Source organism: Macrotis lagotis, chromosome 1 (genome assembly GCF_037893015.1).
Source record: "Macrotis lagotis isolate mMagLag1 chromosome 1, bilby.v1.9.chrom.fasta, whole genome shotgun sequence".
NCBI lineage: Eukaryota > Metazoa > Chordata > Mammalia > Peramelemorphia > Peramelidae > Macrotis > Macrotis lagotis.
In genome coordinates, this window is record NC_133658.1 from 60392633 (window position 1) to 60414659 (window position 22027).

The window sequence follows — 22027 nt, forward strand, 5'->3', positions numbered from 1 at the left end:
AGCCTGTCCAATGTTCTATCTTATCAACCAAGGTCTTTTTTTGATTCCTGACTCTTTCATACACATTATTATACATACACATTAACTATCCTTCCTAGCTTTGGGTCATCTACAGCTTTGATAAGCAGGTCATCTATGTCTTCTTCCAAGTCATTAATATGTCAAATCAAAGAGAAGTTCCTTGAGGAATTCTATTAAAAACCATCCAAAGTTGACATTCAGTTTAAAAAACTGAGTTAAAAAGAGTCTTGTTATTCAACTACTTCACTTGCCTGGTCATTCTTGGTCACTACTAGCACTAGATAAGTCATTCATTCAATCTACTTAACCCTGTTATTTACTACACATCTTCCCCGACCCCACCATCACCTTTCAGCTTATATATCATAAGAGGATTTGCAGAATACTTTGATGAAATGTTGGTAAATTCTATCTACACCATAGGTTCTTAACTTTTTTCATATTGTGGACTCATTTGGCAGCCTGGTGAAGCCTATTAACCCCTTATTAAAATAATACTTTTAATATTTGAAGGAAAGTTAGAAATTATTGAAAACAAAGATATAATTTTTTCCACCCCCCCCATGAATTTTGTCCTTGAATCACTTAGGGGTCCTGAGACCCAGCTTAAGAACTTGCATTAACCTGATCTGCCAATCTAAGAACTTTTTAAAAAGGAAATGAAGCTCTGATTGGCTCCTTTTCTGCACCATCACTTTAAAGGTGAATTTGTTATTATAGATCAGCACTTAACTTTTTTTTTTAGGGTTTGTTTGTTTGTTTTTTTGCAAGGCAATTGGGTTAAGTGGCTTGCCCAAGGCTACACTACTAGGTAATTATTAAGTGGATTGAACTCAGGTACTCCTGACTCCAGGGCTGGTGTTCTATCCACTGCGCCACCTAGCCACCCCTTGCACTTACTTTTTCAACAATTTCAATTTCAATTATATATTAGCTTTTTCTTCTCTTACTTGATTACAAACTCCATAAGGACAGGAACCACGCTAATTCTATACCCTACAAGGTTAGGCATATAGGACAAATTATACAATGTTAGCAATAAAAAGGGTTTTAAAAATCAGAAGATCATAAGGTTTTTAGTTTGAAAGTTTTTAGAGCAATAAAGGAAAGGTAAGAAAGGTTGGGTTTTTGGTTTTAATGTGGTGAAACCAATGGCTAGTCAAGTGAATTGGCTTGTTGGGAGATTCAACTTGCTTCTTTGTCTATATCTTTTTAAATACTAATCCCCTCAACACCAGTATTATCACCTAGAACATTCTGCTTTGCCTGATAGCAGAAGAAATACGAACTGTCCTACCTCCAACTTTTTCTCAAAATTAGAATTTTGGAAAATGAAGTAATTCTAAGCTATCATCAAAAAAAAAATGAGAAGGGGAATAGGAAGGGAAAAACAAAAGAGGACAATTAATAGTCCCCAGTGTTTCCTTCTTACTGATCTCTAATTGAAATCTATTCTGTTTCACAACTAAATGGAGTCTTATCCTGAGATCCCATAGAGTCTGCCCTCAGGATAAAATGAGGGCAAGAGCAGAATGAAATAATTCAGTTATTTGTTTTTAAGCCTCAAACTAAAAAATATCCTGGACACCTGTCTTATTTGTGAGATTCTCTTTAGAGTGTTAAGAGTTTTGTCTGTCTGTGTCCTTTCACGATGAAATGCAGTTAAGTCACTGAATGTATGGAAAACATTCTTTAGCAAACCTAAAACCCAAAACTTGACCACGGCAATGGCAGGGTAAAATAGGGAGAAAGGACACTAGATTGGTAGGTAGAAAACCTGTTTTCATTCCTGCCACATCAAGAAATCTTAAGAGATTCAATCTCCTCATTTTGTAGAGGAGAAACTGGGCCAGAACAGAAATGCAACTTACTCAAGGTCAAAAAGCTAAACAGCAGACAGCAGGAACTAGAATCCTGGCCTTTGGTCTCCAGATACATTATTGTTCCCATCTGAGCCTACTGTCATCTTTTGAGTACAGAAACTAGTTAGTTACTGAATAAAGCCTGACTATGATAGCTGCTAGCTATCTTAACTGAGCTTCAAGTTACTGAGTTTTTTGGCAAAATGGAGATGGTAATTACTGTAGTACGCACCTCACAACATTGAGTTCCAAATGAGACATATATCAAGGGTTTTGCAAACTCTAAAGTGCTACATGAATGTCATTTAGTGTGTATATATATTTGGAGGGAGAGAGGACAGGACAGATTTTAAATTTCCCAAAGGTTAGAATCTCCTCTAATTTCCATTTATGGCCCCCCACTTTCTAAATCTGAATTAAACATCAGACAAACCACATGATTTACTACACCCAAATGCTAGATTGTCTTAATACTTTTCTTCAGCTCTGATAAGTCATCAATCAACAAATGTTTAACATAGAATGTCTCAAGGATTGTGAGAGTACTTGGGATGGGGATGGAACTTTGTGATTCCATTGGTCTGGGGAACTTTCAGGTCAGGAAAACAACCCTTTCCAAGGCAGGTTAACACCTAAAACTGCCTAAATTATGAAGGGGCTAAATGACTCAATCCAAAAGCCAGTGCAGAAACAAGAGCTTGGACTTGGGTCTCCCTGGTTTTAGGCATAGGTCTCTATTTGCAATATATTATACTATCTAAGTGCTGGAAATACAATACAAAAATGAAATAGTCCCTGTCCTTGTGGAGTTTATACTCTACCTTTTTTCTTTGGTTTTGGTTTTTGCAAGGCAATGGGGTTAAGTGACTTGCCCAAGATCATACAGCTAAGTAATTATTAAGTGTCTGAGTCTGCATTTGAACTCAGGTCCTCCTGACTTCAGGGCCAGTGTTCTATCCACTGCCCGAGTTTATATTCTAGAGAGAGAAATAGATATACATACACACACACATGCACCTGAATTTAAATTCAAGGTCAACTGAAAGGCACAAGCAGCTGAGGCAAATAGGAAAGGGAGGTTATACTTAAGCTGAATTTTGTTGAACTGAATCATGGGGATTTAAGGCACCTGCTACTCACATCCTATGGGATGGGGTCATTTTTTTTTCCATCGTGGGTCCCTTTGGCAGCCTGAGGAGGCTTACAGACCCTTTCTTTGAATAATGCTTTCTAAATAAATAAAAGTAAAATTTATATTAAAAAAATAGTTCATATTTTTCTGAACCAAGTTCAGGAACCCCTTAGGGGATGGTATGGAATCAAGTGAAGAACCCCTGCTTAGGATAGTATAAAGAGGACAATAGAATCCTAAAGTTGGAAGAGGCCTCCATTTGTTGCTTAGTGGTGTCTGGCTCTTTAACACATGGACCACATCACACCAATACTGTCCATGTGGTTTTCTTGGCAAAGATTAAGGCAGACAGAGACAAAGTGCCTTGCCCAGGGTCACACAGCTAATGTCTGGATCTTCTGACTCCAGGTCCAGTGCTCTTCCCACCAAGTCATCTAGCTGCCCATAAGAGAGACCCTTAGAGGCTTTCAAATCCAAATCTCCTTTGTCCCCACAGATGAAATTGAGGTCTAGAGAAGAGTGACTTACCTAGGGTCACACATCTAGCCAATGTTTGATTCAGAATTTGAACTCAAGAGTTTTCATCCACAACATTTTTTAAAAGTGCTTACTAAGTGTCAAGTGCTTTGTTAGGGTCTGAAGATACAAAGAAAAAAGTAAAAATTAATTCTTGGTCTCCTGGAGTTTAAATTCTAAAGGGAAAGGCAATCTATACACAAATTCCCTAAGCAAAAAGAGAGTAATAGTCAATAAAAATTAAGTTTCTACTATGCGCCAGCACCAGGGGCAACATCAAGACTGTGCCCACCCTTAAGAAACTCAGTCTGAATAAAGGTCCTGGGAAGATGCAAGATATTAGAGAAGCTTCCTGCAGTGCCTGGGCATCCTTGGAGCCCCTTCAGGACAATGACTTTCTTTGGGGGCTGTGTGAGGAAGGGGTTGCTTGTGATACAGGCATCTGAATGGGTAGGTTGAGGGAGGTGAGCACATCTGAAGTAACAAAATGTGGTGGAGAAAAGGGTCTCAAGCAAAGAAGATATCTTCCTGAGTTCAAATCCAGTCTAATTCACATAGCTGTATGATCCTGAGCAAGTTATTTAGCCCTGCCTGCCTCAATTTCCTCATCTCTCAAATGAGTTGGAGAAGGAAATAACAAGCCATTCCAGTATGTTAGCCAAGGAAACCCCAAATTGGGTCATGGAGAGTCAGATACTGTTGAAATGACTCCACAACAAGGTCTGAAGTCTTAAGTCCAAAGCTTACAAGAGAGAAATGTCCAGACACCAAATGTAGACGGTTTTTACAAAGTTAGTTGTGGACACCAACTTGGCAGGACATAGTGAGGGTTTTTCCAAGGATGGGATGACAAGCAAGGTTTGGAGGCAGCTGTGAGGTTCCTTCCGTGGTGTCCACAATCCATAACCCCTTACCTCATTGATCTAACCTCGGTGGTTGGCAGCCCAGGAGGCCTCTTGAGCTAAATGCCTGAAGGCTACTAGCTGGGAGCTGTCCAGAGTTCTGGACAGACAACTCTCAGCCCCCCACCCTGTGGAAATGTGACCCAACTTTTCAGAGCACTCACTATTCTCCAAACCAGGGACTTTCTCATGGGATCAAAGAGTGAAGGAGGGAGAAGGACAGAGGCAGGATTCAACTGGTTAGAGAATCACTGTCCAGGGAAAATGGCAGACGCCAGGCCAAGGCCTGGAAAGGAGGGGACTGGGGCTTATTCCAGAGGTCTATAAAATGCAGAGGATTGCAATTGGGGCCAGAAGACCTGACTTTGAATCCCTGTCTTCTGTCACTCCCTAGTCACATAAGAGGGTTAGAAAATAATACAAGGTTTACAGAAACACTTAATGAAAAGCCAGATAGAACCACATACTTCTCTAAAGAGAACAATAATATTGCAGTTTTTTATGCTGTATGATTAAACAAATGTTAAGCCCTGAATTTGTGATCCTGGTCCCTGCACAGAATCACTGTCATCATCTGACAGTTGTAAACAGGTCCTGGAGATAACACTGCACAAAGTCATTCCCTTAGTCTGACATTCTTGAGAGTTACTTGGACTTTCATCCAAGACATTTTCCATCTCAAGGTTCTCCAGCTCTGCCTTGGGGTTGGCTAGTATTTTCCAACTAAAATTTGGGAATTCAAAGTTTCCCTCTGACACTGGCTTTCTGAACTTTTTTTCAAGGCTGGTGAATCATCCTCAGGAGGATAGATATTTCAGCAAGAAGCCAAGACAAGGCATTTCACTTCTGAACTTCCACTCCCTCATCTGTAAAATAGGGATAATGTGGCTACATGACCTTCTCGGTCTCACAAGGGTATTATGAGAGTCAACCAGGATTGCAGAGAGAACAAACAATTTATTCAAAACAAATCAAAAACCACAGAGCCTATGACTCAAACATTCCTACCTCCCTCTTCCCTAGACCATGTCCACAACCTGGGCCCTTTCTAATCCCAGCCCCAACACACCCACACCATGGCTTCCCTGTGTGAAGGAGGCCCCAGGGCACAGCCCAGAGGCCTGTGGTCAGTGACAGAACCCACCCACCAGAGGCTTGGAAGGCCAAGAGCCCAAGTCCTGCTGTTCCAGGTAAGAGGTCAACTCCTGACGTGCAGCACGGTAAGTCCCCGCCTGGAAAGAGGAGACAGACAGACATCACAACAGTCCTTGGTCTTCAGGCAGGGCAAGGGTGATGAGGAACAAACAATGGTGTGAGAAAAAACAACATGAACCAGCTAAATCACTGACCTTGGCCACCTCATATGTGTCCAGTGCCAAGAGATCAAATCTTCCTAGGGCTTGGGCCGCTTGGCGGAAAGCATGAAGGAGAGCAGCCTTGCAGAGGCGGGAGGGAGGACCAAGGGAGCCTCTAGGAGGGAAAAAAGAGGCGGTGACCTCCAAGTTGCCCTAAGTTCCACTATAGGGCCCCATTAAATATGCCAACTCCGCTATTGATCTTGATCTACCTTGGTCTCCTCCCAGTCTCCAGCCCCCCATCCACCCTTTTTTCTATCCATGAATCTTCCTCCTCTCCAACACTTGGTCTTACTCTGACCACACACGTCCTGTGTTTGTGTCCACAACTTCCAGACTGGTGTCTCCTAGGCTCCAGTTGAGGCTGAGGCCCTGGCAACTGGAAGGTATAGAGTCCTGGGGAGCCACAGGGGGCCCCAGAAACAGGTGCAGGGGATTGCGAGCATAGGGAGGTGGTAAACCTGGCCTTCCCTCTAGGCAGGGCCGGTCATGGATGACCCGACTCAAAGTTGAGGGGTCATGGCAGGAGTCAGCTGTGGGAAAAAACAAAAGTCTGAGGGGATTGGGGTCATCTCTCTTGCACAAAACATAACCCACCCACCTCTCCAGACTGCCCTCATAAGGTTTAGCTGGGAGGGCCTTTATCAAGATAATCTAGTTCAGTCCCCTCATTGTTAAGATGAGAATACTGAGGCTTCGAGAGGGACAGTGAACTACCTACTCTCACAGAGGTATGTCTTTCCATAACAAATCTAGTGCTGCTTTCTAAGATCTTCCCCCTCTACTACCAACCCCCACAGCTGCACTTCCTCTTCCCTCTACCCCATCCTGGTTCTCTCACCAAGGACGAGACTGGTTGCATACAGTGGGGGCAGAAAATGGGCCAGCAGGCCCCCTCCCAGCCCAAGCACTGCCCATCGAGCCACCTTGTCACTGGCCGACAGTGAGCAAACCCGGGCTGCCCGGAATCCTGGGGCAAGGTAACAGACAGGGCGCAGCTCTCCGTGGGCATGGGCTTGAAGGCGAAGGGAGGGACTGTGGAGAGCGCCCCCTGGGGAAGGGAGGCTAGATTGGGGAGAGAAAGAGGTGAGATCAGGGAGATGACCTGGACCCAAAATAGCTGGTTGTCTTTCTCTTCTCCCCCACCCGCCTTGACCACTACCCCCCCCTCCGTTCAGACCCCCAAAACCAAATGTCCTGCATACTAGATATCATGTGCAGCGCCGGCAGGTGTGTCACTGAGGTACAAATGTAAGAAGATTTTGGGCTTCAAGGCAAGGGGGGGACCAGGGCCTGTTCGAGGGGTCAGCACTGACCGTTCTGCCCCCTCTGGGCCCCCACTAGACACCAGTAGGAGCTGCCGGAACAGGAACCTGGCAAAGATGGAGAAACAACAGATGGGAGGCAGTTGGTGACTAGAGGTCCTCCCCAAGGGCTCAGGACCCAACTGTCCTCTCTCTGTCTCTTACCTGACCAAGGCTCGGCGAGCAATGACCAAGCTGTGAGTGTCATGGAGTCTTCGGCCCATGAACTCAATCCAGCCCCTGTAACCACCTGAACCTGTACCCAGAGCAACCAGCTCATAGGTCTCTCTACAGTTGCCCCTGTCATCTGGGACCTCTGGGGGAAGAAAAGGGGGAGAAGGAGTTAGTGGAAGGAGGTCTGGAAAAGAATCCTGAAGGAAGAAGAGAGGATGTTGGGAGAAAAATGGGAAAGGAGGACTTGAGGGAGATCATGAGATGAGTCCTAAGAGAGAGGAAGGAAAGGAAAACTCAGAGGGCAAGAGATTCTAGGGGTTCCTTGCCCCTCCCTCAGGATGTGGAGGGTCATGGAAGATGGGGGTGGTCAGGGCTGAGGAGAAAAATCTTAGGCTTCCCTACCCCTTTCCAGGATGACAGCTGCTATGCTCCGTTTGCAGCCCCGGTAAGGGGAGTTCTCACCAATCAGGCGGTCAAAGCCAGAGCTCACCACAGCAGCACATCGCTGCTCATGGGTCAGAATGTTCTCTAAAGGAAGGAAAGGAAGAAGAAAGGACCCCGATATTTCTATCCCATCCCCAGTGCTGACTCTATTCCTCTTTCTTCATCCAGGATACTTTAGGTAGAAGAGCCAGGAGAACCTGGGCTGGCTCCTGGGACCAAGCAGAACTAAAAGAACAGCCCAAGACAGGATGGGCTGTCTGGGAAAGGAAGATACCCACCTCACTAGAGCTCTCATTTAGCAAACCATGGGTAATGATGTCACAGAGAAGCCTCCCATTCAGATATAATTACTCTGACTCAAAGCCTGTAATTTGGGGTAAGGAAGAAGGGAGAGGTACCAGGGAAGGCTCACCTGCAGTTAAAGAACAGAGCGGGAAATTGATGGGAGCTTTGGGGGCTGCAAAAGAAAAAAAGAGAATGGTAGAATCTTTCTTTTGGGCTCTGCTCGTCTCCCCACAAAAGAAAGGGAGGCAACTGAGGGGGGTGAGGTTTGAGTTGCCCCTCCCCAACCATAACTGGGAAGGGCAGATGGTCAGCTCTCTTCCCGCAGGCCTTGGCCTCACCTCTCTAGCACCTTGATCAAGAGATACTCTGCTGGCAACCTAACTCCACAGATGTGAAAAGCGACCTCAAACAACAAACTAGAAGACTTAGTCAGAGGAATCCCAAGAGCAGTAAGCAACAGAACACTTCTGATCTCCTGGTATAGTTGTCAGTCTCTCCTTTCCCCACAAAGATGGGAAACAGTTTCCCCTCCCCCCCCAGGGGGATCACCTGGGTTCTCCAGCTGGGTCCTGACCCAGTTGAGAGCAAGGATGGCTGCCTGCCCCTTTGCCTCCTTCTTGCTGCTCCCAGTACCCTCAGGACAGGACACTTCATCCAGCATGGCACAGACAGAGAAGTGGCGGAAGGGGACTAAAGAAAGGAACAGGATTTTAGAATCAGGAAGTCAAGTCTTCACAACCCCATCTGCCCAGAAGACCAGCCCCCTAACTCCCTCCCTAGGGCCCTCAGTCATTTCTGGAAAGAGTTTCTACATGAAAAATCAAAATCACATTTTATTATTTATAGGTTATATGAAAGGACATTAAAGGATCCCCACCCCTTTGGACCAAAAGGAAACAAAAAGGTGGTTACCCCTTTACTTTTCAATTCCTTGCCACCACTATAAATATATTTATACATATTATATATATAATTTTATGCATATGGAGTCTTTGATTTCTTTTGGAGATAATCTAGTAACATCAATGCTTTAAGAGAGAATGCCCCCTTTATAACTTTGGGGGGCATAGTTCCAATCATACTTCCAGAATAGCTGCAGAAATGATGGAATATGAAAATAATATTATTGTGCCATAAAAAATTAAAAAATTTCAGAAAAACCTGTGACAACTTGTATGAGCTGATATTCAAGGAAAGGAAGCAGAATCAGGGGAACAATTCATACAATGACTCCACCACCACCATAAAAATGATTAGCTTTGAAGATTATAAGAACTCTCATTAATCCAAGGACCAAGCGTAACTTCAGAGGGCTTCAGATGATGGAAAAAAGAATCATGGAGGCAGAGAAAGGATGAACTCCATGGAGAATGGACAAACATTTCTGGACAAGGATCAGGTGGCAATGTTTTGCCTGTCTGTGCATATCTGTTATAAGAAGTTGGATTTCCCCCTTTTATCAAGGTAGGGGGAAGGAAGAAAAATTAATTGTTAATAGAAAAAAAGTAAATTTTAACTTTAAAAAAGAGGAAACTAGGGGGCGGCTAGGTGGCACAGAGCACCAGCCCTGGAGTCAGGAGTACCTGAGTTCAAATCCATGCTCAGACACTTAATAATTATCTAGTTGTGTGGCCCTGGGCAAGTCACTTAACCCCATTACCTAGCCAAAAACCTTAAAAAAAAAGAGGAAACGAATATTAAAGAAAATTGGAATAACTTGTTTAATTTCACACATGTGGCAGAGCTGATATTTTACAGAAGAGAATCTCCAAAAGTAGTGAGGAGAGTGATATGCATCTTAGTTCCCATCACATCAACCAGATCACAGCATCCCCAAGGGTCAGAGACTTGTCCTCCTCCAAGCCATCCCAATGCTTAGCATACCCCACCCTACAACTTTACTTACTCTGGACCTCACTCTCCACAAAGTGCAGAGTAATTCCCATGCCCCTTGCATAGCGAGTAAGGAGGCTCAGGGCCTGGCCTGGAGGGGGATTTTTGTGTCCTAGAATCAGCTCCCTCACCACACCAGGAGGATCTGGAAGTGGCCCTAAGAAAAGTAAGAGCAAAGTAAATCATAGACAGTTAAAACTGAAACCTTAAGTGCCCTGAGAGATCATTTAGTCCAGTTTCCTGCTTGATCAGACTAGGAAACAGGTCATGGAAAGCCAAGTGACAGCAAGGGTGTCTGAGTTGGGACCAGAAGTCAGGACTTTTGACTCCAACCTCTATGTTCATTTCGCTACTCATTACCTTCTCTTATACCTAGGGTCTTCACTGACCCTAATAATCTCCTCTCCTCAACTCTCACCTGCCTCCAATGAGGAACAAAAGATGAAAGGACCTCAAAAGTCATCAGGGGACTAGACCTTTTCTTTACAACAAGTAGTCATCATCTACCCTCTTTTTTAAATACTCTCAGTGAGAGAAAACCCACCAGCTTCCAAGGCAGCCTGTTCCATCTTTGAACAGCGCTGGCAAGTCATTCACCTTACATCAAGTCAACGTTTCCCTCTCTACAATTACTCCTAGAATGCCAGTCTACGTCCCTGTGACTCTATTCACCCTGTAACTTTCCAAATTAAACAAGAACATGCTGTTTGGACAATCACAAACACCCAACAAAGGAAGCAAAGAAAGATAAAATGATAAACAAATGGGAAATATAATCAAACAGAAACTAAGATTCAATTTGAAAAAATATTAACTATTATGTATGGGGGAGTGGGAAACTAAACTGGACATTCATCACAGTGACTATAATAGTAACAATACAGGAGAACTATGTGTACAGTATTGCCTCCTTCTTTTAGAAGATAAGCTCCATGAAGAGGACTGTCTTTCCTTTGGTCTTTGGAACTACTTACAAGAATGGTCACAATACAGAGGGTCTATGTTCATGTGTGTTGCCGCCTATTAGGCTATAAGCTCCATGAAAATGAGGACTGTCTTTCCTTTGGACTCTGGAGCCCTAGTCTTGGTATGTAATAAGAGCTTTAAAATGCTTTCTCCCTTATTCAGTGAGCCAAGAAGTCCAATCCTTCTCCCATTCAACTACCTTTATAATAATAATAATAATAATAATAATAATACAATAGCTTGCCTTTACAAAGCATCATTTGGTTTGCAAAGCTCTTTACAAATACTATCTCATTTGAGCCTCCCAATAACTCTGGGAAAGGGGTGCTATTGTCATTTCCCTTCTTACAGATGAGGAAAGTGAGGCAAGCACTTAGCCCAGTGTTCACAGTAAGTGCTTTGGGCAAGTCACTTAACCCCACTGCCTTGCGAAAGAAAGAAAGAAAGAAAGAAAGAAAAGAAAGAAGTCCTGACTATTCCTTCTTCTGAATGCCCCTTGGGACAGTGGGAGGAAACTGAGTCAAGGCTAGATCTCAGCTTCTGTCTGAAGCTCAGGATTTTTTCAATTAAACCTTGCCTGCCCGGCACTATTTCAACAAATATTTAATCTAGTACTCTCAATTTATACTTGATGGAGGAGGGGATAAAGAGGAAGGATATCATAATGGAGGGGAAATCTGGCATCTAATCCCCACCCAGACACCGATAAAACCTATCTAAATGTGAACTTCTTTCAGTATGTCCCAAGTCACATTTGAACTCCGGTCTCCGCTTCTTCGGGGTGCACAGGCCCCCTTCTCTCCCCAAGGCCCCAGCCCCTCGTGGCCCATGGCCCCTACCATCCCCGGCGGCCTCGGGCTCTGCCTCAGGCTGCTGCTGCTCCTCTTCTCTGGGAAGGGCCTCGGCTTGGGAAGGCTGCGTGTCTGCGGGAACCCGGGCCGACGCTTCCAGGGGCCTCCAAGGAATGGGGCCCAGGCTGGGGCCCGGGGCTATCTGCAGCGAGGCGGCCAGGCGGGGCTTCCTGCGGGCGGCCTCGTCCATGATGGGAAGGCGGCTGGGGGGGAGGGGGGGAGGGGAGGGGTGGGGGAGGGGAGAGAGGGGCGGTGGGGGAGGGGAGGGGAGACAAGCGCAGGCCCCGCACTGACGGCGAGGGGCTTTCACAGACGGCCCCCGGCCCAGGCCTCTCTTGCAGCCAGCACCGGGGCCCCGGCCTGGTCCTTATCACTGCTTGTGCTCGAGGACGCCGAGGCGTCGGCCAGGCCCCGCGGCACAAGGCCCGGCCGGGACCCCGAGGGCCCGCCTCCAGCTCGCACGCTTCCCCGCTCCCGGCCTGGGGGTCGGGGTGCGGAGAGGCCTCGGGGGTCGGGGTGCGGGGAGGTCTCGGGGTGCGGGGAGGCCTCGGGGGTCGGCGAGCGTCTCCTCACCTCCTCGGGGCGCGGCTGCTGCACGTGGCGCCCGTTACCCACGTGGGACGCCCGTTACCCACGTGACTTCTCCCCATCCCAGCCCCGCCTTCTTCCGCCGAGTTTAGACCAATAAGAACCTAGATGGCGGTGCCAGCCAATCGGAGAGCCGATCGGTGAGCCAATCAAAGAGCCGATCAGAGATAGCGGGGGTGAGGGGGGCTGATTGGGGCCCTAGAGCCCTCGGGAAGGTGGGGGAGGGGGTCTCCCCACCTGCATGGAATAAAAGGGATCAGTTTTCGTTGTCTAACTCTCCTGGTAGCTCCCTGGTTAAGAACTCTTGGCAGACAGGGCGGCTAGCTGGCACAGCGGATAGAGCATCGGCCCTGGAGTCAGGAGGACCTGAGTTCAAATCCTACCTCAGGCACTTAATAATGACCTAGCTGTGTGGCCTTGGGCAAGCCACTTCACCCCATTTGCCTTGCAAAAAAAAAAACAACCTCTTGGTAGAATGTCCTGCATTTGGCATCCTAAACTGGTATGCAGGCAAGTTTTATTGTTCTCTCTCCCCTCCCCCTCCCCAACCCCCAACCCAGAAGAGGGAAGTAGGCTTAATCCAGAAAGGCTTCTTTGGAAGTGGGCTTGGAAGGATGGAGTTCTCACAGCCCGACCCTCAGTATTGTGATGCAGGCAGGGAAATGAGGTGTATTTGGAAGCAGGACCTAGAATCGGATCTTAGCTTAACATGCATTTATTAAGCTCCTACTGTGTGCCAGCTCCATGGTGAAGTGGATAAAGATCCAGCCATTGAGTCAGGAGGACCTGAGTTGGAATCTGGGCTCAGACAAGGGACAGGTACAAGCTGTGTGACCTTGGGCAAATCACTTAACCCTGATTTTCTCTCCTCTGGGGCCATCTCCAGCCCTCCTGATTCATATCTGCTCATTGGATCTGACTCCAGAGGAGAATATGAGACTGATGACTTAGCACAGCACCCCCTCACTCAAATCCAATTCATGGGCTTGGGACAGCTCCCAGATGATGACATGGTCTTTTTTTGACAACATTTGACAAAGGTCATCATCATTGCAGGATGAGTGGCATTACTCAACACTGGGATGCAAGTACAAAGCACTAAACAATCCCTGTTCCCCAAGATCTTGTATGTTCAATACATTTTATAGCGTGACTGATATGAGCAAAGTCACTTCACCTCCTAGAATATTTCCTAATCCATAATAAAAATAAAATCAATAAGCATTTTTAAGCACTTACATTAGAGCAGGCACTGGGCTAAACTCTGGAGGCACAAAAAGAAAAGGCAAAAAACATTCCCTAATGGAAGTAACAACATTTAAAAATCTGTATGTACGTGATAAAAAGAGGTGGTAGGACTAGATCATTTCCAATGTCCTTTCTGTTCCTAAAACTAGAATGGCAGAGACTCCATCTTCACCTGCCCAATTAAGCCCATTTTGAATATTTTTTACTTCAAGAAACTTCTCCTGATTGATCCCCATTGCAATTGGAATATCACTAAAACTTTTCACCTTTCTAATTCACTTATCATCCAAGGTACAGTCTTATACTATAATTCTCTGTTGGGGTCTTATCCTTAGCCTCGGCCCCAAAGTTACCTGACTGTGACTCTAATCCTATCACCCTGCTAGTGTGCAGAACAAAGGAAATGAGGTTTTGCTGTTTTCTGCCCTCACAGACTACATGGAGAATATTGCCTGAGCCCTACATTTTAGGAAACACATTTAACACACTGAAGAGTGTTCATCATGAGTTAGGGTATATGGAAATATGCCATATGATAAATGAATCATACTTCAATGAAAATCTGCCAGGTCTACCCAGATAGAAATGATTCCTCCATCCACAAGTATTTCTCTCCATTGAAACATTTTTATGCACTTTTCACATTTTAAGCTGTTGGTTATTTTTATTCAAGTTTTACCTTCCCTACAGGATTGTAAACTCCTTAAGAGATAGAAACTAATTATTTCCCATAGCTGACTCCTTAGTCCCTAGTACACTGACATACATAGTAAATACTTAATAAGTGTTTAATTATAATCATTAGGTAGTTGGCAAAACTAGGGATGACAAGAGAGCCAAATGCTTTTTGTTCTGTCCTTTCTAACTCATGATCCCATTGGGATTTTCTTAGCAAAGATTCTGGAGTGGTTTGCCATTTCCTTCACCACCTGAGGAAACTGGGACAAACGGTAAAGTGACTTGCCCAGGATCAAACAGCTAGTAAGTGTCAGAGACCAGATTTTAACTCAGGAAAATGAGTCTTCATGACTCCAGGCTCAGCATGCTACCCATTGGACAACCTTGCTATCTGAGATGAAGTAATGTTATTCTAAGTAACACTGAAAGGAAGAACTAAGAACAATAGAACCTACAGAACCCGCAATATAAGGAAACACTTTCTAAGAGAACTGACTAAAAATGGAATTAGCTGCATAGTTAGATTTCAGGGTCCCCATTATTGAAAATATTCAGGTAGAGGAATGGCAATCATCTGGAACAGGTAGTTCTCAAGGGAGAAAGCCAAGTTACTTAGATAGTCATATGAAATAATGCACAAAATCACTACTAATTAGAGAAATAAAAATCAATGCAATTCCGAGTTTCCACTTTGCATCAGAGTGACTAAAAAAAAGAAAAAGGTAAATGTTAGAGAAGCTCTGGGCAAACAGGTACATTCATGCCGGTGTGATAGCATCACATCACAGTAGGGTCCATTTGAAAAGTTATCATATGACAGGTGGCATAAGAGAAGCCAGATATTTATTATTTGGTAATTCCAAAACTATGCCCACCCACACCTAATTCATTTCCCCTGCTTTCTAAATTCTAGAAAGCACCAAGAGCAGTAAAAAGTTTAACTATCAAGTAGTGTTATCCCCATTCCACCTACCCAGTAGCCAGTGGATAGGTAGAATTTGTACCCTCAATAGGGAGAGGAGGGGCAACTTTTCCTTAGGTTGCAGTCTCCCCCTCTCTGCTAGATAGAGATCCATTAATCAACCCACAGAATTTATTAAGCCTCTATTACATTCTGGGCACTATGCCAGGGTGCTGGAGATACAATATCAATAAATATTTATTAAATATCTACTAGGTGCCAGGCATCATGCTATGCACTGGTAATACAAAAAGAAGCAAAAGAGCTCACAATCTAATGAGGAATTTCCCCTTCTCATTCATGACCAAGCTCCTTCATAGTTGACAATTTCCTTTTTGAAAATGTATTATTAGGGGCAGCTAGGTGGCGTAGTGGATAAAGCACCAGCCCTGGAGTCAGGAGTACCTGGGTTCAAATCCGATCTCAGACACTTACTAATGACCTAGCCATGTGGCCGTGGGCAAGCCACTTAACCCCATTTGCCTTGCAAAAACCTTAAAAAAGATGTATTATTAGTAATTGAAATTCACAGTGAGGTAAACTATAAAGGGTAACCTAGTAAAAATAGTAGAAAAAAACTGCCATAAGATTAATGCTCCTTCTCTCTTCCCCCCCACAACACCACCACTTCTTGAGGACCACTAAAAGTAGCAAGGGGAAAATAAAGGAAGAATCTGCTAAGATCTGGCAAATCCTCTTGAGGAAACAAGGGTGGGACAGAAATTCTAGAATTGGCACTGCCTTATTTCCTTGTAGGTTTTGGTTCTCAGCAAGGTCTCTCTTCTTAGTGCTGAGTCTGATTCCAATGTTGGTTCTGCCTCCATATGGTAGTGTGTGTCTCCATGCTCATCCATCCCTTTGGTTTTCTACAATAGTTCAAGGTCTTTGTGCTTTGCTCTGACCCATCTAGTTGCAATGACAAGGCCAACCAGTCACTTTATTCATGCTTCATGATGAAAATAGAGCTTAATTGTTCCAGAAAATGTATAATTTCATACTTTTCCTATCCTCGATGATCCTTTATTCCATTCACTGCTGGGAAACCTTGAAGATGCCTGTTAAACATATATGTATATAGGTATATGTATTTATAAATGTGGGTGCAGGTATATCTATATCTACATCTCTATATATTGCTTATTCAGTTTACAGAAAGTATTGCTTACAGAAAGTTGATTATTTATTATACTAAATTACGTATTTAACTGAAGGAGCAGCCTGGTATAGTAGTTAGAGTGCTAATTTATAGAGACAGGAAGACTTGGTTGCAAATTCTGCTTCCAACTCTAAGTAACTATGGGAAAGTAATTTAAACTCTCTGATCCCTCACTTTCTTAATCTGTAAAATGGGGTTTCAACAACACTTGAAAAGCATTTATTTAATCAGATAACACATGCCAGACACTGGGTACACAAAAATGAAATAATCTCTACTCTCAAGGGGTTTTATATTCTAATTGGGGTAAAATAATATGTACATAGAAAGCTATATATATAAAGTAATTTGGTGTGGGGAGGAGGTTAGCACAATCTAAGTTAAAGAAGTTTGTTAATAATAGAACTAGTATTCCAGAAGGCACAATAAAAGGGTAGGATAGAAGGGACCCAGACCCTGTAAAGATGGGGCTGCATGGATGGGTACCAACAGACAGAATCAAGGATAATCAGGGAAGGGAGATTCTGCCTGGGCATGGCCACAGCTCAGAATCACAGGGTTTGATGCTACCACATCCTCTGTGAAGGACTAACCAATCTGTTTCTCATAGTAATGGTCATATTGATTCCAGAACAAAGAAAGGAGGGGCTATGAGCTATGCCTGATACTTGTTGATGGATTGAATGATTGAATATTCATTTAGTTTTGAGGATACAGACATAGAAAAGTGAGATAGTCCCTCTTCTCAATGAGCTCCAATTCTTATGGAGGAAGAGCAGATAAAAAGGTTCAGGGATGCTTAGGGTACAGTGACCAGGAAGATGGCAATGCATCTTTTTAAGTATCATTTCCACTGTTTAAGATATCTATGTTTTTGACAATTCCAGAGAGAAAGTAGAGACCAAAGTGCCAGCAGAGACAGCAGATTATTCTTTGAACTCCTTGATATCAAGGACTGTTTTCTGATTTTCTTTATATCCCCAGCACAGTGCCTTGTATTTGGTAGGTGCTTAATAAATGCTGATGCTTGACTTTTTGACAAAGGGGTTTCTACAGGGGCTGTAATTCTGGACTGCTGCTACCCAGTGGGGTTAGAAGCAAGCTTGGTGGGGTGGGGTGCTGTTATTACAAAGGTTCTTGAGCTGAGGGGAGGGAGTGGTGGTCATGGTTTGACCTTCCAGGCAAGTGTGATCTGTTTCTCTCTCAGTGTTGTCACAAGAGAAATTAAGGGAAACTGAGGCAAAGTTCTAAGCACATTCAATTTGATGGTATGGATAGCTATTATCAATAAAAGAGATCTTTAGCTCCTCAGCAAGCCCCAAAACCCTGAATGAGGACTAATAGATTTTTTTTAGGTTTTTTTTTTTGCAGGACAAACGAGATTAAGTGGCTTGCCCAAGGCCACACAGCTAGTTAATTATTAAGTGTCTGAGACCGGATTTGAACCTAGGTACTCCTGACTCCAGGTCAGGTGCTTTATCTACTACACCACCTAGCCACCCCTAATAGATTATTTTTATACACAAAAGGAGGCATATCCATAAACTAGAAGACAGTATCATAGATGAGAAAAACAATACCATGGGTTACAAACTCAGAAGCATCATAGATGTGCAGGATAATATGACTGGTTGCAAATGTGGAATTGCAGGGCTAGCAAAAACCTCTCCTTCCATCTTGTCACTATGGAAAACTCTGTGGTGGTGTCCACCTGCATTGCTAGCTAGTGACAAATGACAACAGATCACACTTTCCTGAAGGATAGTCAGTGTTGTAGAGATAACAAACCAGACTCATTGATAATCCACTTGGATCCTTCAAGAAAGACAGATTTCTTTGACAAAAGAAAAGAACTGTGATTAGCAGGAAAACTGAATTTCTCAACTGAAGTCAGAGACAATGTGTGATTTACAAGAAAGCTGAATTTCCAAACTTAACCATGAGACAATGAAATGGTACTAAGGTGGTTATACAATATGATGCAGAATGAAATAGATTACAGAAATGGAGCCCATATCAATTTGATTTACTCAGGATATAGTACCAAGAGGTGGATGGGTGGGGTGTATTGAAATATCCCCCCTCTTATCCTCAGTCAGCTGTGCTCGAAAGCTCACTCCAAGATGAAGTACAGATTATTTCCTGGCAGTGGATTGAGGAAGTATCTTTGGTTCATGGCCAGTGTGGTTAGGGTAGGAAAGGCTGGGAAGACAAATTACAAGTCCTTGGTTCTACCTGGCGGTCAAAGTAGGAGTATGTACCCCACAGAGGTAGAGGGTTATAACACTCAGATGACATTTTGGAAAGTGTTTTGCAAATTATAAAGTTTTATATAAATGTAAGTTGTTATTGAACCGATAAGAGCAATAAGCAATGTTTTAAGCATTATGACAAGGCAGCTGTGATCCTGCTGGGAAATTCGGAAAGAATTTCCATTCTATGGGGAAAAGACAATATTTACATATATAATAAAATGGGTTTTACCAGCGGCCCTTGTTTCTATTGGGGCCCCTCTCAAATCTGAAAGCATGCATTAGTGCAGATGGGGTTCAGTACCAGGGTTGATGAACCTTCAAAGGGCGGGGGGGTCAGAATCTTCTTGCTTCATTATCACTAGTTTTTTTCCACTGGAGCCCCAGGAAAAAGACTTAAAGATTTAACTCACCTCAAAGAGGTCCAGCAGAAAAGATACTCGGTGTATATGATCCTTAAATAGCAGTAATCATGAAAGCTATAATCACCTAGGGAAGTTGAGAATTCAAATGATGAAACAGTCTTTAAGGACCACTGAAATGACATTGGATGGCAGCTCTACATGTGCATGTCTAAGTGTTCTCTTCTAGTTTCATGTCTTCTGGTAAACCAGGTCAGGGAGGGGTTCTACTGGGGGGGGAATCTTCCCTTGCAATGAAGAAATTCTTCCTGCTGATTTATACATCTAGCCTCAATCTCTCCCTTGAGGTTACAGTCCTAAATCAGTTACCTATTGACTATATCAGACTGGATGTCCCAGATATATCTCAAATATAACTCAAATTCACAACATCCCAAGCTGAACTCATTATTTCCCCACCCTATTCCAAACTTTCCTATTTCTATTGAAGGTACCACTATTCTTTTCTCTTACCCAGGTTCATAACTTCTTCATAATCTTGGACTTCTCACTCCACATATCCAATCTTTTACCAAATTTTATTGTTACTACCCTCCTCACCCCGCATCTCTCAGATTAAATTCTATCACTCTATACATAGTTACTACCCTAAGACAAGTCCTCATCAGCTCTCAGCTAAATGAAATGCAGCAGACTCCCAAGTCGTCTCCCTGATTCTAGCCTCTCTGTGTGAAAAGATCAAAGATAATGTTACTTTGCATTTCCTCTGTATTGATTCTACAATGTTGCCAACTTTTTGCTATATTGAATTTATAATTGTATCTGCATCCATCTTGCTTGAATTAAGCTCAGGAATCTAGGTGAATCTGCACCCACCTATATTAAGGTGAGCTCAGGAATCCAGCTGAGCATAAAGTTAGTTTAGTTTAATAGAAAGGTTGTTACCTCTTATGCTTCTATCCCCTAGGAAACTTAATAGATTTGCTGGTTTTGTCTAGCCCCATAAAATGGTCATCCCCAAAAGATATATCATCAGTCCCTTTTATGTGTAAAGGAAGTTTTTAACACTTCAAGGAGAAGGCAAATGTGCTAGTCAGATCCTTTAATAAAAATTGCAAGATTCAGATAAACCCCATAAAATAATTAACATACTTTAATTGTTAGAGAGAGGCAGGATCTGCCTTGCCTGAATGCTAGCCCACCTTGCTGTGTAACCAAATGAAATTTTTCTGACTTAGTCTTATAACCCTTCTCCTTTTTTCCATCCCCACTAAGACACCCTTTCTTTTGTTATTCATAAAAAGGTCCCTTCCTTCTCTGGGGATTGCTAACTTAGTTGAGGTTGCAGAGGGACCCACTTTGTTAATAGTTATGCAAGTCACTAGCTGTGTGACCCTGGGCAAGTCACATAACCCCAATGCCTTGCAAAAAATAACCCCCAAATAGTTATGCAATTCACTGTTAATAAACTGATCTAGCTCCGAATCAGTTTGTCTTTATTACATTTATGCACCACACCTGCAAATGGTATTATACTTTAGCACAGATTCAATCAGGTGATTCCATTTTTCAATAAACAACTCTACCTCTCCATTACTTCTAAGATAAAATATAAACTTATATATTCCCTTTTTTAGCTTTTAAAACCCTATATACATTTTTTACTTGTCAGAATCATTTCTTTCAGAAATATATAAATACATATACAGTCAATTCATGTGTAAAATTGCTGATGCCACTGGTGTTTTTTAGTACCCTAATAATTTTAAGTGGTTGCTCAAGTTATCCTGAATGATTTTGAAAATAATTTTCTGAATCTGACTCAGTCTTTGCTTAAAATATCAAAAGGGAAGCTTGCAAAAGCTTTTGATAACGTGCATGAAAACAGATCAAGAAATTACATTCAATATTTTTCCACTAAAAAAAACCCAATCCACAACCTATACAATTTGACCTCAACCAAATTTTGCAGTCTCAATAACCATGAATCCCCTTCCCATTTTCTGTGATGCAAATGAATTATCCCTCTCTGAGCTACTCCTCCATGACACTCCCATCTCTATACTTTAGGACTAGCTGTTCTCCAGACCTTCTCACCTCTGCCAAAAAGATACTAGCCAAGTACCACCTTCTATTGGAAGCCTTATCTGATCCCCAGACCCCAAATACAGGTTCTCCTTACCAAACTCATTGGAATACCTGAAAGGAACACAATTAGACAATACTTAGGAGTGGATCTTTTATGTATTGACTATCATAACAAAAAAATGGAAAGAGAAGGGGGAGAGGAATATACATGGAAGGGAGGGAAAAGAAAATTTGAGGAAATTATCATATAGCAAGGGTGCTTAAGTAGACATCTGTGCAAACAAAAAGGAGAGAATACAGAGAGTATTAATTTTATTATTATTAACTTAAATTTCTTTCTTTGAGCTTGTTGATGGAAAACTACATACACACAAAACTCTTCTTTCCATTTTTTCTTTCAGCATTCCCATTTATAAAATCATTTTGAAACTCTCATTCCATCTCTTCCAATAATTCTAAGACATACAAAAAGATATGAATTGATATAAAGCTCAGTAAAAGAAAAGCATTTAGAGAAAATGCAACTACATCTTAAAACCATTTAAAAATTTTAAAAAACAGGGTTTTTTTAATTCACAGATTTGGAGGATATAGAAATTTATTTTTCTTTGTTTTAAACATTGATCATATTATTTTAAAAATGATTTTATATTTGATGATGCTGGTTGTCCTTCATTCTGGAAGACCATTGTGAGGAATATGTGAGTGTATTTGGCTTCCACAAAGAATGTGAAAGGAGATTTTTCATTAACATTGCAAAGACTGGGGTTTGCCTGTATTGGTGCCTATGAGCAGGTATGTGCCTGTAAGACAAAAGACTTAGCCTCAACCTGCTCAAAACCTGAGATGGGATCAGGTCTATCCCACCTAGTTCTAAATTAACCTTCCTTCTCCTTTTCACATGCTCAAGGAGATTACTGTTCCCTCCCCTGTAGGGGGAAATGATATGAGGGTGAATGACTCAATTAGATTGTAACCCCAGCCAATGA

At 42.9% G+C, this 22027-nt stretch overlaps 1 protein-coding gene across 2 annotated transcripts; it reads right to left on the reverse strand.

The window, feature by feature from the left end:
• Nucleotides 1-5376: 5376 nt before the first annotated feature.
• Nucleotides 5377-12369, reverse strand: ADAD2 (adenosine deaminase domain containing 2). 2 transcript variants are annotated; one of them, XM_074201970.1, is made up of 12 exons: nucleotides 12279-12369; nucleotides 11694-11875; nucleotides 9902-10045; nucleotides 8545-8685; nucleotides 8123-8167; nucleotides 7669-7794; nucleotides 7258-7408; nucleotides 6994-7161; nucleotides 6630-6853; nucleotides 6084-6321; nucleotides 5783-5903; nucleotides 5377-5665 (listed from the first exon to the last, which is right to left on the reverse strand). In XM_074201970.1, the coding sequence occupies exons 1-12, from the start codon at nucleotides 12353-12355 to the stop codon at nucleotides 5561-5563; spliced, it is 1722 nt and encodes a 573-aa protein (XP_074058071.1). In that variant the 5' UTR covers nucleotides 12356-12369; the 3' UTR covers nucleotides 5377-5560. The 2 variants fall into 2 exon arrangements, with proteins under 2 accessions (XP_074058071.1, XP_074058073.1); XM_074201972.1 differs by lacking the exon at nucleotides 12279-12369 and having other exon boundaries at nucleotides 11694-12070.
• Nucleotides 12370-22027: the final 9658 nt, after the last annotated feature.

What these genes read in the sequence shown, in the direction of transcription:
- ADAD2 (XM_074201970.1), bottom strand. Translation starts at nt 12,355, where the DNA reads ATGGGGAGAAGTCACGTGGGTAACGGGCGTCCCACGTGGGTAACGGGC. An exon ending in GGCGCTGCACATGATATCTA is followed by an intron (nt 6,854 to 6,993) that starts GTATGCAGGACA and finishes TCCCCAATCTAG; the next exon opens with CCTCCCTTCCCCAGGGGGCG. An exon ending in ACACATATGAGGTGGCCAAG is followed by an intron (nt 5,666 to 5,782) that starts GTCAGTGATTTA and finishes TCCTCTTTCCAG; the next exon opens with GCGGGGACTTACCGTGCTGC.